Consider the following 15,287-nt stretch of genomic DNA (forward strand, 5'->3'; position numbering starts at 1 on the left):
TGGGTAAGAATTTGTGGAAAACTGAGCAATGTTAATCTGTATAATAGTTAATTAAGACATAAAGAGAAGGCACCCAAATTAGGAGTCATGTAATTTAAATCAACCTTACCCTTTAAGTCTAAAATCAACTAATGTTACAATAGTTCTATGTTCTATGGGGCTGGGGAGAAAAGTGCGGTACCCACTAGGGACTGGGGGTGGTGCCAAAGTCGATTCAAATCAACAGGGGTCTTATTATTGACTATAATGGGTTTTGGCTCAGGCTCTGGAGGGATAAACATCTTTTGTGCTGTTACCTTTTCAGGATAAAAAGAGCAAATATTGATCTATATCACTCAAAAAGACAGTTATTGTTTTAATTATGTACAAACTACAGATAGTGATAGTTTTTTTATCAATGCTGTGACTCTGTGAACTAAGTGTATGTTATGGACTAACCAATCGGAACCTTCAGGGGCATGGGCAGATTTCCGGAACTAAAAGCTATATTCTCTGAGGTGCATCATAAAAAAACAATTTTCCCAGGGGCCTCCAAAAATCCATCCAGAGGAAACCAAGTTCTATTACCTGCGAAATGAATTCTCATCATGTGATTTTCCAAGTTATTTTAATTATTTTGTCTTGTTTCATTTTCCATCATATAGTTTCTCCAAGACACTTTGGATGCCCTGTTTAACATCATGATGGAACATTCCCATAGTGATGAGTATGACATTCTAGTCTTCGATGCACTGGTAAGAATCATCATAGGAAAAAAAAGACTACACTGCAAATAGAAAAAATGAGCAAATGGACTCAAAATGCACTGAAGACGCTGCACTACTAAAGTGTCATAAGAGACTCCATAGTGTGTATATACCGCAGGGAATTAGTGTTAAAATAACATAAAATGAGTTGATGAAATGTTGCCTTTGAGTGTGTCACACTGTGTGGAGTGGCTTATGACCATAAGTGCTCGCTTCAGAGCAGACACCCCAAACTGGTGATATGTTCTTTAACCCTGTAACAAATCTGATCTCCAAAAGCACTATAACAGTCTTACCATGAAGGCACAGACAGTCCCCTTGAGCATTCTAGCCTATCTTGCCACTTAGGCAAACTAGACTAAGTGATAAATGGTCACTTACACCAAAAGTCACAAAATATTCAGGTTGTTCCTAGTCTTAATAGACCAGTCACTTACCCCAGATGAATTTGTACCTCGGATCTCTCACCAAAGACGACACTGGTAGTCAGACCTATAGTAAACTAAGAATTTATTGATTAGGAAAAAGAAATCAGAGTTATTTACAGGTTAAAGCAGGCAGTCTGTGGTTCCAAAAGGTGACAGATGTAGACATCTGTCGATTCAAAATGTCTTTCAGGGCAAACCCAGAGTAACTATGGGGATCTCTGCTTCAGTTTAGTGTGTCTGGCCCTGTCTGAGTCCAAATATCAAAAAAGAGATGAAAATTTTTCTTTGTTCTCCTATTTTATTTCCTCCCACCAGCATTCAAACTGATGATATGGGCTTCCTTGCATGTAAACACTTTTGTGGGTCTGAGAGAGCCATTAACTAAGTCTTTGTATTGTGATGTTCCACAATGGCCTATTTAGTTCTGATAGTCCTCCTTGATAGGCAGTGGACTAAAATCTAAAAATATTGTTATAAATCTGGTGCCCATCTTAACAACGCTAACACAGGTGAGCTGTACTGGTTTCCAGCAATGAATGTCCGTGCTCAGCTGAAGCCTAAAGTCTTGGCAAAAGCTGGCACCTGGTCTGCCAGCATCAGAGTGAATAGCTAAATTTGCTGAAACTGTTCATCAAAGTGTGCACAAATGTTTCAGAATGATAAATACTTCAGGAACCTGATATTTCCATTTTAATGTTGTGTGTATTTCAAACACTGATTAATCTCTCTTTAGATTTATATAATAGGACTTATTGCAGACAGGAAATTTCAACATTTCAATACTGTTCTGGAGGCTTATATCCAACAGCACTTCAGTGCAACTTTGGCTTACAAGTAAGTTTTATTCTTTTATTTTTTTCTCTCTCTTTAAAAATCCGCCAGTCATTTTTTTGAAAGGTAACAAGTAACTTTAATCTCATTAGATGTCTTTACTTGATAAAGTACTACAGTACGTTGGCCAAATTGAGATCCTTTTCAGTTTTAGTCCTCCTGCAGGTCAAACTCCTATGGATTTCAAAGAGGACTAAACCTGCGTAAGGACTGAAGGACTTAAGGGATTCAGGGTTTTGTCCAATATGAAACAGACTGATTACACCAGTTTTGTGCAAACTCTGGCAGAAAGCCTCTAGCTGTAGAAAGCCTCAAAAGGAAGTGGTTAGTACATAGCAATGCATAAACCTTCCCTGGGCTGAGGAGTCTGCAGCCAGATAATGACTGCTTCAAAATTCAGCAGAGCTTGCTTGGGAAGGTTGAGGTTATGACAGTAATGAATTCAGGACATTCCTTTGGTAGCCTCCATTTGCAGGGATCCCATACAGTCCCAATAAACATTTCCTCCCTATGTGGAATCCCAGGTACCACTACCTCAACTCACTAGTATGTAATCGATTGGAGTAGGATAGGCAGGTGCAGTTGACCAACAAGGGTCAATTCAGTTGTGATGCAGGAAGATAAAAGTATGTGTTTCATAAACTGGCTCATAGGAAGTTCCCAGCATTTTGATACTGTAAGGAAAGAACCTATTATAACTGGAGTTGTCACAAATTTTGTCACTCAATGTTTTTTGCCAAAAAACGCCAATTTGTCAAAACCAAAACTGTTTGCAAAATGGGAGTGAGTTTACAACTTGAAAAAATGTAGAGAAAATTTCAAAATAGTCTGTTTTGGTTTGGCATTCTTGAAATGGAAAAACTCCAGCTTTTCAATGTGAAACAACTTTACATTTTGAAAGGTAAGCTTAATTGGACTGAGAATGGTTAAAAAGAAAAGCTGGGGGGAGAGAGAAAAAGGTCAAGATCAAAACAAAATGTTTCAATTTCCCCAAAATGTGGGGAGGAGGCTAATGGGGGAGTTTTTTTGGTTAAGGAATATTTTTGAGATTTTGACTTTGTCCCAGTTTAAGATGGGGGTGAGGTCAAACTAACATTTCTGGAAATGGGAAACTGTTTCCCACCCATCTCTAATAATGAGTCGGTGAGGGTGCCATCAAGGTTGACATGACATGCTTCTGAAACTGTAATGACCAAAACTGAGAAACTCGTGGTATGTCTATAGCTGAGAGACTGCTGGCATAATCCCATAATGTAAACATAGCCTACTGACAGAAGGGGTTCCTCTGGTATAGGAGCCACCTCCCTGAATGATGTTACTGATGTCAATGGAAGCTCTGTTCTGTTGATATAGCTGTGTCTATACGGGGGTTAATAAGCATATCTGTCTATTGAGGATCTTTTCCCCCCACACCTGTGACAGATGTAACTCTACCAATAAACTTTCTGGCATAGACCAGGCCTCAATCTTAAGGGCTTGATTTTGCTCCCATTTAAATAAATAGCAAGAATCAATGTGACTGCAGTGATAACAGGAGAAAATTGCACTTGCCTGACATTTTTGTTAGCATGTAATGTGCCAGTGCAGCCAAGATTCCCCTCAGGGCATGCAATGAGGAAACAGGTAAATACTGTACATACCTTATATGAGATATCTTATTTGAGCATTCATGCCACTAGTGTTTAATAGTGTTAGAGCACATGCCTACATTCAGTGCTTCCTAATTTATTATGTACGTGGCAGGCAAAGTCACCTAGAGTTTAATCCTTTATAAGTATTGTACTTCCTTGTACAAGGAGCACTGGCACTAAAATGAATGCCACTGAATCATAGTTTCCAGAATTGTCAGCTCGGATGCAGACAGTTTCTATACTCAAAGAAATTTATACCATTTCAGAATCAGTTATTTGCTATTCATTCTCATCACATTTACAGGGATTCTTACAATTGGCATGTATGGTAGTAAAAATTTGAATCTGGTTTATTTTTATATCTGCCATTTAAGTCTTGATGTACTATACAACTGCAGATTCAGAAGGTTGAATAATTTACTGAGACAACGCTAGTTACTGAAGTGCATTTTTTTAAAAAGCGTGTTTTTGAAATTATCCCTAATTCAGGAAACTAATGACGGTTCTGAAGACCTATTTGGATACCTCCAGTAGAGGGGAACAATGTGAGCCTATACTAAGAACTTTGAAAGCACTGGAATATGTGTTCAAATTCATTGTTCGGTCAAGAACATTATTTGCACAGTAAGTACTTGTTCTGCAAGCACTTGATTGATTTTGTGCTGCAATGATACAAACGTGTAATATTCGTGTTGGTGGGGGAGAGGAAGAATTGGGCACACGCCTGTAGGAATTTTCTGATCATCTTTTTATTTCAAATTGAGCACAAGAGTTATCAGATACTTGATGGTGTGCTTGGCTTAAAGTTTTATGGATTAATACTTTATTCAGGTGGTAAATTTTTTCATAATGAAAATTGTCACAAAAAGTAAACATCCACTTTTCATTTCATTCAGCGCACAAATTCCCAGTTCCTACTAAGATAATGACCTCTCTTGAAAGATGATTACCAATGACATCAGATTGTTTTGCCAGCTGTTTGGCTTGGGCCAAAGAGCATGACAGATGGCCTAAAGTTTTAGATGCTTGTGTTTAGCAGATCAAAGATTGTGCATAGCACAATGTAATAATTTTGGACTAACATAATTGAATTGAGTGTAGAGCTCCAGTTATCCAATTAAGAAGCTGGAGAATTAATTTTAGAGGGAAAGATTAAAAGGAACTAGGTATGCATAGCTCAGTAATGTGACAACTAACAGATGGAGCAAGTCTACAAGCTTTCATAAAGTATAGCAAGGAGGGAGGAATTTTTAGAGCGGTAGAAGAGGTTATAAATGTGAGCAATGGAATAAAATGAGAGAAAATTTAGGCTTAATATTGTGAAACACTTCACAGTACTAAAATCTATTAAAGTAAAGAATACTCTTCCAAGGGATGAAAGCCCTGTTGCTTGAGACATTAAGAATGTAATGTGTGTGGGGGGGGGGAGGGAATCTTTAAACCTTTGTAGGAAGGAATTCTGCACTCCCAAGGGAGGAGGGAGGTCTGACTGGGTGACTTAATGAAACTTTTCCATCCCTAACCTCTTTGACATGATTCTATGACTTTTATCTTTGTTGGTTTTATAAAGGAGCATATTTTTACTCAGGAAAGATGAACTATTGATTTATATTCCAAACATAAGGAAAGTGTCTCACATGGAGGTAGAATCACCAGGAGAAAAATGCACATTTCACACCTGAAATTAAGACCATTGTCCATCCCTTTGGTGTTTAGCCCTTTAATGTTTAAACAACAACAAAGCTCTCTTTCCTGAGCACAACTATATGCAAAAACAGCTCTCTTAAGTTAGGTGGTCCTTAAAGAAAAATACTAGTAATTTTTCGATGTTCAAAGGCTCTTTCACTTGATGAATCCACTACTACATCATATCAAAGAGAGAAAGAATGAAGCAATGAAAAAACTTGACTTGGAAAGCCAAATTTTGCCCTTAGGTTTGTACATGGGATTGACTGAAGTCCAATGAAAGCTCTGTTATGTGTCCTGAGGGAAAACATTTCCCTCAGTACGAATACCTTTCCATAATAACCTGATGAAAGAGGGGTTGCATATAACTGTCATATAAGGCTCTTCATTTCCAGAGACTCCCGTTTCTAATCCACTTAGTCCATGAAGTAGGAATTCAAGGTTACTCATTAACCTATTATTTCTGTCCATTACTGTAGCATCTAGGAGCCACAGTACAAAATACTGGTCTCTGCCCCAAAGAGCTTACAGTCTAAGTAGATGACAAGAGACAGATGAAATAGATGTGGGGTAGATACATTCATTGGCAGTTGTTATAGGTAATGAGTAAGTTTTGCCATCAGTGAAAACAACAAATTGATAGCATTATTTGGTAAGATCATAAATTGTTGCAAAGGCATTTGTGATTGTGAATTACATTTCTAGGAGCAAATTAGCCAATGTTTGAGAGATTATCATTTTATTTGGGTTTTTATGCTGCTGCTTTTTTTTTTTTTACACACACAAACTTTTACTCTTGGGAATCTGTTTAGTTTTTTATATCTTTAATCACTCACTCTGTCAGATTACAGCTAATTATTTCACAATAGCATTAGCTTAATGGGGACCAATGCAGAATATAATATAATATCCTTACTAAAATGTTCTTGACAATATCACTTTAGGCCTCAAAATATTACCTCCTTAATTGTTGCTATTCTGATGATGAAAATCACCACTATATTGCCAAGAAAATTTAACAGCGCCCCCTCTCCCTGCAAAACTTATATCCTTAAAGCCACATTTTTCACACATCCCCTATCACTTCTGCTATTGACTCACTAATTGTGCGAGTTTGGTCTCACCACTAAATCTGTTTCCCCCCTCCCCATTAATATTGCAATAGCTGTTGGCATTTATATAGTGCTTCTCATCTCAGGATCCCAAAGCTTTCTACTAAACATTCTATGCTCTTTCTACAAAGAGACAATAGACGTTAACGTTGCCAGTTTGGGATTGATTGTACATAGCCATCATTCAGGCACAATCCAGGAACCTTGTATTACTAGCACACAAATACACTTGTACTGAGAGTGCCATTAAACTCAATCAAAGAGGGAGAGGGTGAGGAGAATGGGGCTATGTCTGCCCACTCTCCCATCTCCTGGGCAATGGACTGGCACAGTGAGAGCACATGATGCATCCTGGAAAACGGCACAGCAGTGAAAACTGCTGTGTATGATTTCCCAGTGTTGCTGGCGCAATGGTTCTGGGAACTGCTCCTCTTCACCCATTCTAGTGTGGCCATTGGCTGAATTCACTGTTTTGTCTATTTAAGATAGAATGAAGGGACAAGATACATCACCCATAAACACAAATAGGATCAGCATAATATTATTTACATACAGTTACATATTGTGCAGCATCTTTAGGTTTGACATCCGTTTTTATTTCTGTCCCATATCACTTCTTACCACCTACATACAGATGTCACCCTCCCGTAGCTTTCCAGTAGCAGCTACAAAATCTAGAGTAGACACTGAAATTGTACACACTGACCTACACACTTTGAAAGAAAGATACACAAGATGCCGATGTAAAGCTATCTCAGTTCAACATACTTTAAAAGGCGTGTACTATTCACTTTACGTTTCATAATGTTCCTGACTTGCACCATCAGTGTAGACCAAATACCTAACTGCAACCTTGTACCATTTTCCTTGCTGCTGTAGGATTGTAATGAGATGGCACTCACCTCTCTCAAGCACCCCCCTTGGCAGAGTGTGCATGCCTACACTCACGCTCTCTGCCTTGTGCCTTGTGGTGTGTCTTCAGGAACTCACCCTCTGGCCGAGTCCCACAGTCTGTATGTGAAATAAAAGCAAACCCCTTCTGGGGGTTCAAGTCCAACGGGGGGGTCGGGTCTACATATCTAGGCACCCTCTGTAAGGTCCCTTTATCTGCAGCTCTATCTCTGGGCTTGCTCCTCAATCCGTCCAGCAGGGCCTATTGCATTACCCTGGTTTGAACGGTCTCCCTGTCCCTTCTGGAATCTCTTAAATTGTCCCTGCTCTGATATAGAGCAGTGCCCCCAGGGCTCCCTCCCTGGTGGCAATGTCTTTGCCTTCTTTGGGCTTGTCAGGGCCCAGCTTTCTGGGGTGCATCAAAAGTCCAGGCCACTTCTCCAGTGACTAATGGGGGAGGGAGGCACCAGGCCCATCCACTGCTCTGGATCCTAGCCCCAGGACCTTGTAGATAAATATCATCCACTGTGTCTCTTTTAAATAAACTGTCTCCCTTCTACAATTTCCTGGGCCACTTCCCTAGTACATTCTTCACCCTTATTTCAAGGCCTTTTCTTGGTTGAGTTCCAGCAGCCAGCGCAGAGCTCCTTGCTCCCCACAGTCTCTGCCAGGTTCTGCTCGATCTGATGTCCTGTAGCTCCCTCAGCCACCTGGCTCCTCCAGCATGGAACTGAACTCACTTTGGCTCTTGAGCTCGTTTTATACCAGCCTGCTGGGCCCTGACTGGCTGCTGCTTGCAGCCCCTCCTGATTGGCTGCATCCCACGCAGCCACTCTCGGCAGCTTGGAGGACCCTCTCTACTGCCCTTTTCTGGGGTGGAGTGCGGCAGGGCTGTGAAGCCTCCAGCAGGGGCCTCAGGACCTAGTCCATCCCATCACAAGGATAACCAGCCACTTTCTGTTTACCCAAGCAATACAGCTGAGACACCTTCTGCATATCGAACATGTATTCTCTTCTGCTTAGCTACTACAAGAACGGAGCCTCAGAAAACAGCACCATATGTAATGTCCCACAAACTTTATAGTACATTTGTTCACATTGAATGCCCTGTAAGATTTATTTTGGACACCCACAGAAAATGCTCTTCTGGCATCAAATAGGAATTGTGTATATGTAAACAGCCCTACAATGGAAATACTTTCTGACCTTGACTATGAAGTTGATTCCATGGCTCCAAAAGTTTGGTCAGAGAGTAGCTGACAACAGTACATTTACAAGGCTGTCTTGCACTACTTTTGTTAACAGTGAAATTTTAATAATAGAGAAAGGGACATTAGTTTAAGTTTTTAAATACCGGTACATTATTTAAAATGAAGGATAAAGTCAAAATAAAAAAACTGATAGGTCTCCTAAACACTTGCAAGATTTTAAGTGTTCTAGGGACAAACTCAGTTGTGGTGATATTTCATCAATAAAGAACTGAGGATGAAATGATCTATTCATTACTCTATGCTGATAGGGGAGGAGAGGAAACTTCCTCCCATTTGAAACTAAATATTTCTAGAGGTCTGTACTCTTACATTAAGATGGCTTTTTTTGTATAGCAGTTACAGCACTGTGTGCTTCTAACTAATGCTGCCACTGACAAGACCACAGAAGATGACATTGTTGGGGGTGAACTTTGAAGATCAAATTATAGAATACATATGTAGGTTATGGAAATGCATATTTTTAAAATTCAGATAACTGAATCAGAGCAAATAAAGGTATAGACTTGGGAGGGGATATATAACTCCTGCAGCTTATGTAATAGTTATGAATAAACCACAAAGCTGTTTGACATGATTACTGTACTTTGTGATACACGTCAAATGTACCTGAAGTAAGCACTGACTTCTAAGTATGCTCGTTCTAAAAGAACTGAATTTTTTCAGGTATGTTACCTTTTCCTTTTATCCTTAAGAAAACACAGGTTAACTTGTATATCAGAAAGAACTGTTGGTATCTGTTAGGTTAATTTATAAGTTGTAACTGCTTCCATATCTGACCTCTTTAGAACAGGTACTTCTCATTGTGCTGAAAGGTTTGACTAGAATTTCAGTGTACATGCCATTGTATTGTGATGATGGAGCCATAACCAACAACTGAATGGTGCAGTCGGTGTTCACAAAAACAATTTTCACTCATCAGTATTTCCATTGGAAGGTAGTCCCAGTAAAATCAATGATGGAATCCATAAAACCCCTCCCCCACAACCTTTAATATCAGCATTCAAGAGTTACAGTACTGCTACTGCAGTACTGAACAGTTTCTTACCCTGTTCCTGTCATTGATCTATTAGCTATGCGATTAGAGCTGGGTGAAAATTTCTGGTGGAACCTTTTTTGTCAAATGCAGATTTGGGTTGACCTAAACAAATTTTAAATTCGTGTCGATCACACTGAATTGTTTCAGTCAAAAATAAATTTCTGAAAAAATCTGTTGCATTTTGGCATTTTTAAAATGAAATTTAGATTTGTTATTTTTTACTTGAAATTACTTCAGTTTAGGAATTTACTTGACTATAAAAAAAATGTAATTCCTCCCCATCCCCTGATTTAAATGAAATGTTTCATTTCAGTTCAAAGAATATATTATGTTCAGCCCAAAACAGACACACCCATGGGGTTGATCTGAAATAAGTTACTCAGTTTTTGGGGGTGGAGGGTACTGCAAGCAAACTGACAACAATTATTTGCAGAGCTCTGCGATTGAATAGAGGTGGGCAAAAAAAAATTGCTGAATAGTAAATTCACTGAAAAATGCGTTTTTTTTATGCTGAAACTATTCATAAATTTGGGTCAATTGCTGAAAAATAGTCAAAACAACTTGAAATGAAAAACGGGATAATTTTTGTTTGGGTCAAGTGAAACATTTTGTTACACCAAAAAACTAAACAAAAAGTGGTAGTGGTGGGGGGGGGTGGCAGGAAGAGGAAGCGCTTTTGTTTGAGGTGGAACAAACCATTTTTTTCATGGGGGGGGAGGGGAGTAAAAATAGTTTCCTATTGAACTGAACTGAGTTTTTATTTTTCAGTTTAGCCCCCAAACTGAAAAATAGATGGTCCATTCAGCTCCATAGCTGATACTTGTTCTGCTCCCTGGATCAGATGTTAGAATTTAATGATGCTGAATACAGCATGGTATGTTTTTCATTGAGCAAAATTTTTTCCTGCAAAAATGAATGAGTTACATCTCCAGACTCTCAAATAGGTCCTGGTAACATTACTGTCATATATATTAGCATGCAGTGAAAGGAGTGAGTGAGTGATGTATCAGTAACAGTCAACATGACTGATGTTAGACTAAAACATGGTCACCTCTTGAAGTGAGACCTTGCATTAAAGCATTCAACTGACTGCAGAAACAAGTACATTTAGTTGATAGTTACTCTCCACAGCCTAGCCTGCTAACTGTACTGGAAACACCAAATCTTTAAGAATAATGGAGAAAATATTAACATTTTCTCCCACGCAGCCCATCTTACATTGCTCCCATATGTTGTTTGTGTGTGGTGGGTGGAGCGGGGTTGGTTGTATATTTTGGAAATCTATTTTTCCTGGATAAATATAGATTGACCTAAAGCTGTTGGAGGAGGAAGTGGTAGGAGCGTTTTTATTGTGGATACACTTATATCTCCCCAAGCAATCATACAATAAAAATACATTTAAAAGGAATGCATATAAGAGAACACTCAGAGACTTATCACAAATCTAGTAAAATTACCTTCCCAGTGACAAAAGCCTCAACCTTGAACTCCTGGCAGTCTAGAAGAGTCAACTGTTGATATATAATAATATATGGCTTTGAATTAGAATTTCAGTATTTTATTTTGAAACTTCTGTTTTGCCCAGCTCTAGTGTTAATGAATGCGTCTGTGCCTCATCAACACAGGATTTAAGTCTGTTACAGCTATCAGTTATAGGTATTTAGTTTGGGTTGTGGAGACTCCAGCATTAAGCTTTGGAGGTTTCTGGTTCAATCCCCAGTGCTGGCCCAAAAAGACACGGAGTATTTTGCCATTAATGCTAATGTAAGGGGACTGTTGCCCCCTTACTAACATTCACTGGGGGTTTTTGGTTGCTAGCTCCCAGTACTAAAAGGGGAAGGGTCTATGCGAAATCAGGACCCTGAGACTGATAGTCCCCAGGAACAATGGGGAGAGGCCAATGCTCCAGGTCAGCCTGAATGACAGGGCGAGCAGGCTAATCAGGGGGTCAGGAGGCCGGAGAAGTCCCGTCCTTGGTGTGAGCTGGAATTGCCTGGGTCAGACAGAGTGGGGTCAAGCCAAGGAGAAAGCAGGGTCCTGAGCTGAGCTGAGCTGGGGAGCAGAGCTGTGCCAGATCCAGAGGGACCAGAAAAGCAGCCCAGAGAGAGCAGACCCTGTCCTGGGAGCAGAGCTGCAGCCCCAAAGCCAGAGGCACAGCCCAGAGAGAGCAGACTTGCCCTGGGAAGAAAGCTGCAGCAACCGGAGCCAGAGGGGCCAGAAAAGCAGCCCAGCCAGAGGGGCCAGAAAAGCAGGGAGCTGGAGGCAGAGCAGCAGTGCTGAGACAGAGTGGTGGAGCTGGGGTTGGAGCAGTCCAGAGCTGGGTGCGGTGAGCAGCTGGGGAGAGCGAGGGGGACCCTGGGCAGCAGGCCCAGCACAGGGAGATGCCTCAGCCAAGAGGCTCTGCGGTGCAGGCTTGGATTGTAACCCCGACAGGGCGTGGGCGACACTGGGAAGAAGGGTCCTACAACTTAGAGCCTGAGAGCATGTGGCCACCACCAGAGCAAGTGTCCAACCCACAGCATCCCTGCAGCAAAGCCAGGGCCTGAGAAGGCGGCCTGGGACTTACAAGGAACAGACTGTGAACTGCCCTGACGTTCCAGAGACACTGTTTGTGATGTTCCCTGCCACAGAGCGGGTTGATGTGTTTCCTTTAACCTTTCCCATTTTTCCTTATTCTTTTTAAAATTAATTGTTGATTAAATAACTTGCGTTTGCTTTAACTTGTATGTAATGGCCAGAGAAGTGCCCAGTGCAGGGAGAGTACCCCGGAGTGGGGACACCCTAGCCCCTGTCCTAGGTGACCACAGCAGGGTTGGGGGTCGAGCCCCCAAAGAATCCTGGGCCCAGCCTTGTTGGGATTACGAGGACTCTGCCAGACAGGAGAGTGGAAAGGGAGCCCTCAAGGGCAGGGAGGCCACTGGGTAAAGGAAGTGGGAGTGAGGACATCCTTTCGCTAGCCCACTTCACCGGGGTAGTGCAGAAGCCAGGAAAGTTCCCTATGAGAGCGGGACTATTCCCCCGCTTACACTAACCCAAGATGGTACAATGTGTTGTGCACCAAAGTGAGTTTTGCTTATATGGCCAATAAGCATAAATTGTTTGTTGTTTTTTTTTGTTTAATAGGCTGCAGTTTTACAAGAGCGAACTGCACAAACACCCTTTAGTATTATCCAGTCATCTGCTGCTGGTTTAATTGCCAAACTGACCCATGAAGGAGAAGGAAGTGTGTTGGGGATGTGAGGGAGGTGTTTCTTTTCAGGAAGAGCATGATTATTTGGGCTTAAAAGGATCACATCTCCCTTAAGTAAAGTAATCTACTTTATCGTGTTAAAATAATTTTTTTTCTGAGCTGATGTTGAAGTTGAGACCAATTTATTTACCCCCCCCCAAATTTATTCTTATCACTATAATAATTTATTGCCTCTCCTCGGAGACTACAGATGTTTGATTGCAAAATAAAATGTTAATATATAGTGAAAATGTTGTGGGAAAGAGACAGGTGTAAACAGGATTTCTAGAGTTGGCTGCTTAGTCATCCTGGGGGAGAGCTTTATCCCTTTGGCAGGCAAACGACTCACAGAGAGAGGGCCAAGTTTTGATTTCAGTTACATTGGTGCCACCCTATTGAAATCTCAGAGGTTTAGCAGAAAACCCAATCAGCTGTTTGCTAAATTTACAGGAAGGGCATCCATATCGATTTGCTTAAAGCACTGAGTTTTTGCATAGCAGCCAGTGCTGAAAATCTTGAGTCCTTAGTTGACCTTGTTGTGTGGGCACAAAACAAATGTCGGTGTTTTTAATTTGTACCTTTTGGTGGCTGTTCCATTCACTCTCAGACCCAGTACTTCCTATGGTTGGGGAGTAGGATCCAAAACAAACCAATTCTATCTGATTTGTTAAATTTGCTCTGCTAACCATGTGGGTGAGGTAATAACTTTTATTGGACCAACTTCTGTAGCTTGTCTCTTCCACCAACAGAAGTTGGTCCAATAAAAGATATTACCTCACCCGCCTTCTCTCTCTCTCAGCTTGGGACCAGCACAGCTACAACAACCTTGCTAACAAATCACCTTCTTCTTTGATCTTTTAAAATTTAAACTTTAGGTAGTGCTTCAACATTGAATTATGACTTCCCTGTGGTTTGAACTTAGACACTGGAAATGCCAAATAACAAAACAAGGTATACTAGGTATCCTAGTAACCACTCAGCTTTTTCTTTCTATAAGATTTTGGGACCCCCTTTCCTTTAGTTGGCTTAAACCTCACAGTCAAACACTGCTCTGACTGTTCAAAGGCTGCTGCCTTTAACAGTTTATGTTTCAGTGCTTCACTTCTATCACACTTCTCAACTAGACTAACATTTTTGCATATTTCTCTGCCAATCAGTGTTTGCTTAGCTTTGATGTCCCTTGAAGTATCTAAAAGCTTTTTGCCTGCCTCTAGCTTTGCAAAAGCCTTTAGTTTAATATTGAAAAGCATATGACATTGTCAGTATATAAGCCCGGGTTCTGTGTCTTCTGACAGAAAAGGGCAGCATATCTGAGATGTAATATTTATTTCACTAGAACATTCTGTTTTTTGACTTCTGTGGTGGTGGTTGGTTTCCTTGTAGATTATTTTTCCTCCACTTGATTTTTGACAGCTGCTGCATATCGCAAATGCAGTGAGTGCGGCTAATAGTTTGTACTGCTAGCACTATTCTAAACCATTCTGGTAAACATGAATCTAACCTCCACCTACAAGTTCAACTAATCACAGACCTAAAAACTACTGATAGCTAGGTGCAAGTGATCATGACTAGATAATATTTGTGTGCTAGCAGAATGAACTCCAAACCTCCAAATAAAAATATGTATTGTGCTTTAAAAGCAGTTGAGATAAATTAGCTGGGAGAAATAATCTGAATAAAAAAATGTAAAAAATTGGAAATTAAGAATATTTACTAGATGCCCAAAAAGCCAGAGCCCCACAAATGAGAGAGAAGACTACAATGGGTAAAAACAAACAAAAAGCCCCCAACATGGTTTAGACAGGAAATGAAAGCTGCTGTAAAGAAATGGAAGAAAGGGAAGGTAATTGTAATGAATATAGTTTGGTTCAATGGCTCTCAGCACCACCACTATACAAATTATTCCAGCACCCTTACTTGTACTTGTACATGGTTCTCATCCAAGGACAAGCAAGACCCAACATGAACATCTTACTACTTCTCCTGCACCCAGAGCAGGAACTGCTCTGTGTGACCTGTAACTCCACTTAATAGGGAGGGCATTTGAATGTTGGTCAAGTTGGTACCAAGTTGCTGTCATTAGTTGGAGACTTCAGGTTTATGTAGATCTAATTGCTAGGGCTTTGCAAAATTTTCCTGTTGAAACCTGAATCAAGATGAAATGAAGGTCGTGCTGTACAAAGTTTGCAAATACTTTGGCAAATCTGAGCAAAGTTCCAGGAAGCCTGTGCTTGCCTTATATTTTTGGTAGAGTATTACCATGTTTTGAAGCCTAAACTTAAAGCCAAACTAAAGAAATGTGAGCCCATTGAGGAAGCCAGGTCTTGGGAGCTGAAATAACAGTTATATACAGAAATATTAGTACAGCTATCATATTAACAGTATTATCCATTAGGCTCAGCACCAGGGTCTTGTCTCTTAATCAT

General features: G+C 40.5%; 1 protein-coding gene across 1 annotated transcript in view; it reads left to right on the forward strand.

Moving 5' to 3' along the window:
* DOCK2 (dedicator of cytokinesis 2) overlaps positions 1–15,287 on the forward strand; it is a 502,335-nt gene that overhangs the window by 91,152 nt on the left and 395,896 nt on the right. Inside the window, exons 20-22 of the mRNA XM_084636234.1 lie at positions 645–734; positions 1,908–2,008; positions 4,126–4,260. Coding sequence (XP_084492360.1) covers positions 645–734; positions 1,908–2,008; positions 4,126–4,260 — 326 coding nt within the window. The remainder of the gene's footprint in view (positions 1–644; positions 735–1,907; positions 2,009–4,125; positions 4,261–15,287) is intronic.

This window comes from Lepidochelys olivacea (assembly GCF_965140295.1).
Source record: "Lepidochelys olivacea isolate rLepOli2 genome assembly, chromosome: 8".
Taxonomy (NCBI): Eukaryota; Metazoa; Chordata; order Testudines; family Cheloniidae; genus Lepidochelys; species Lepidochelys olivacea.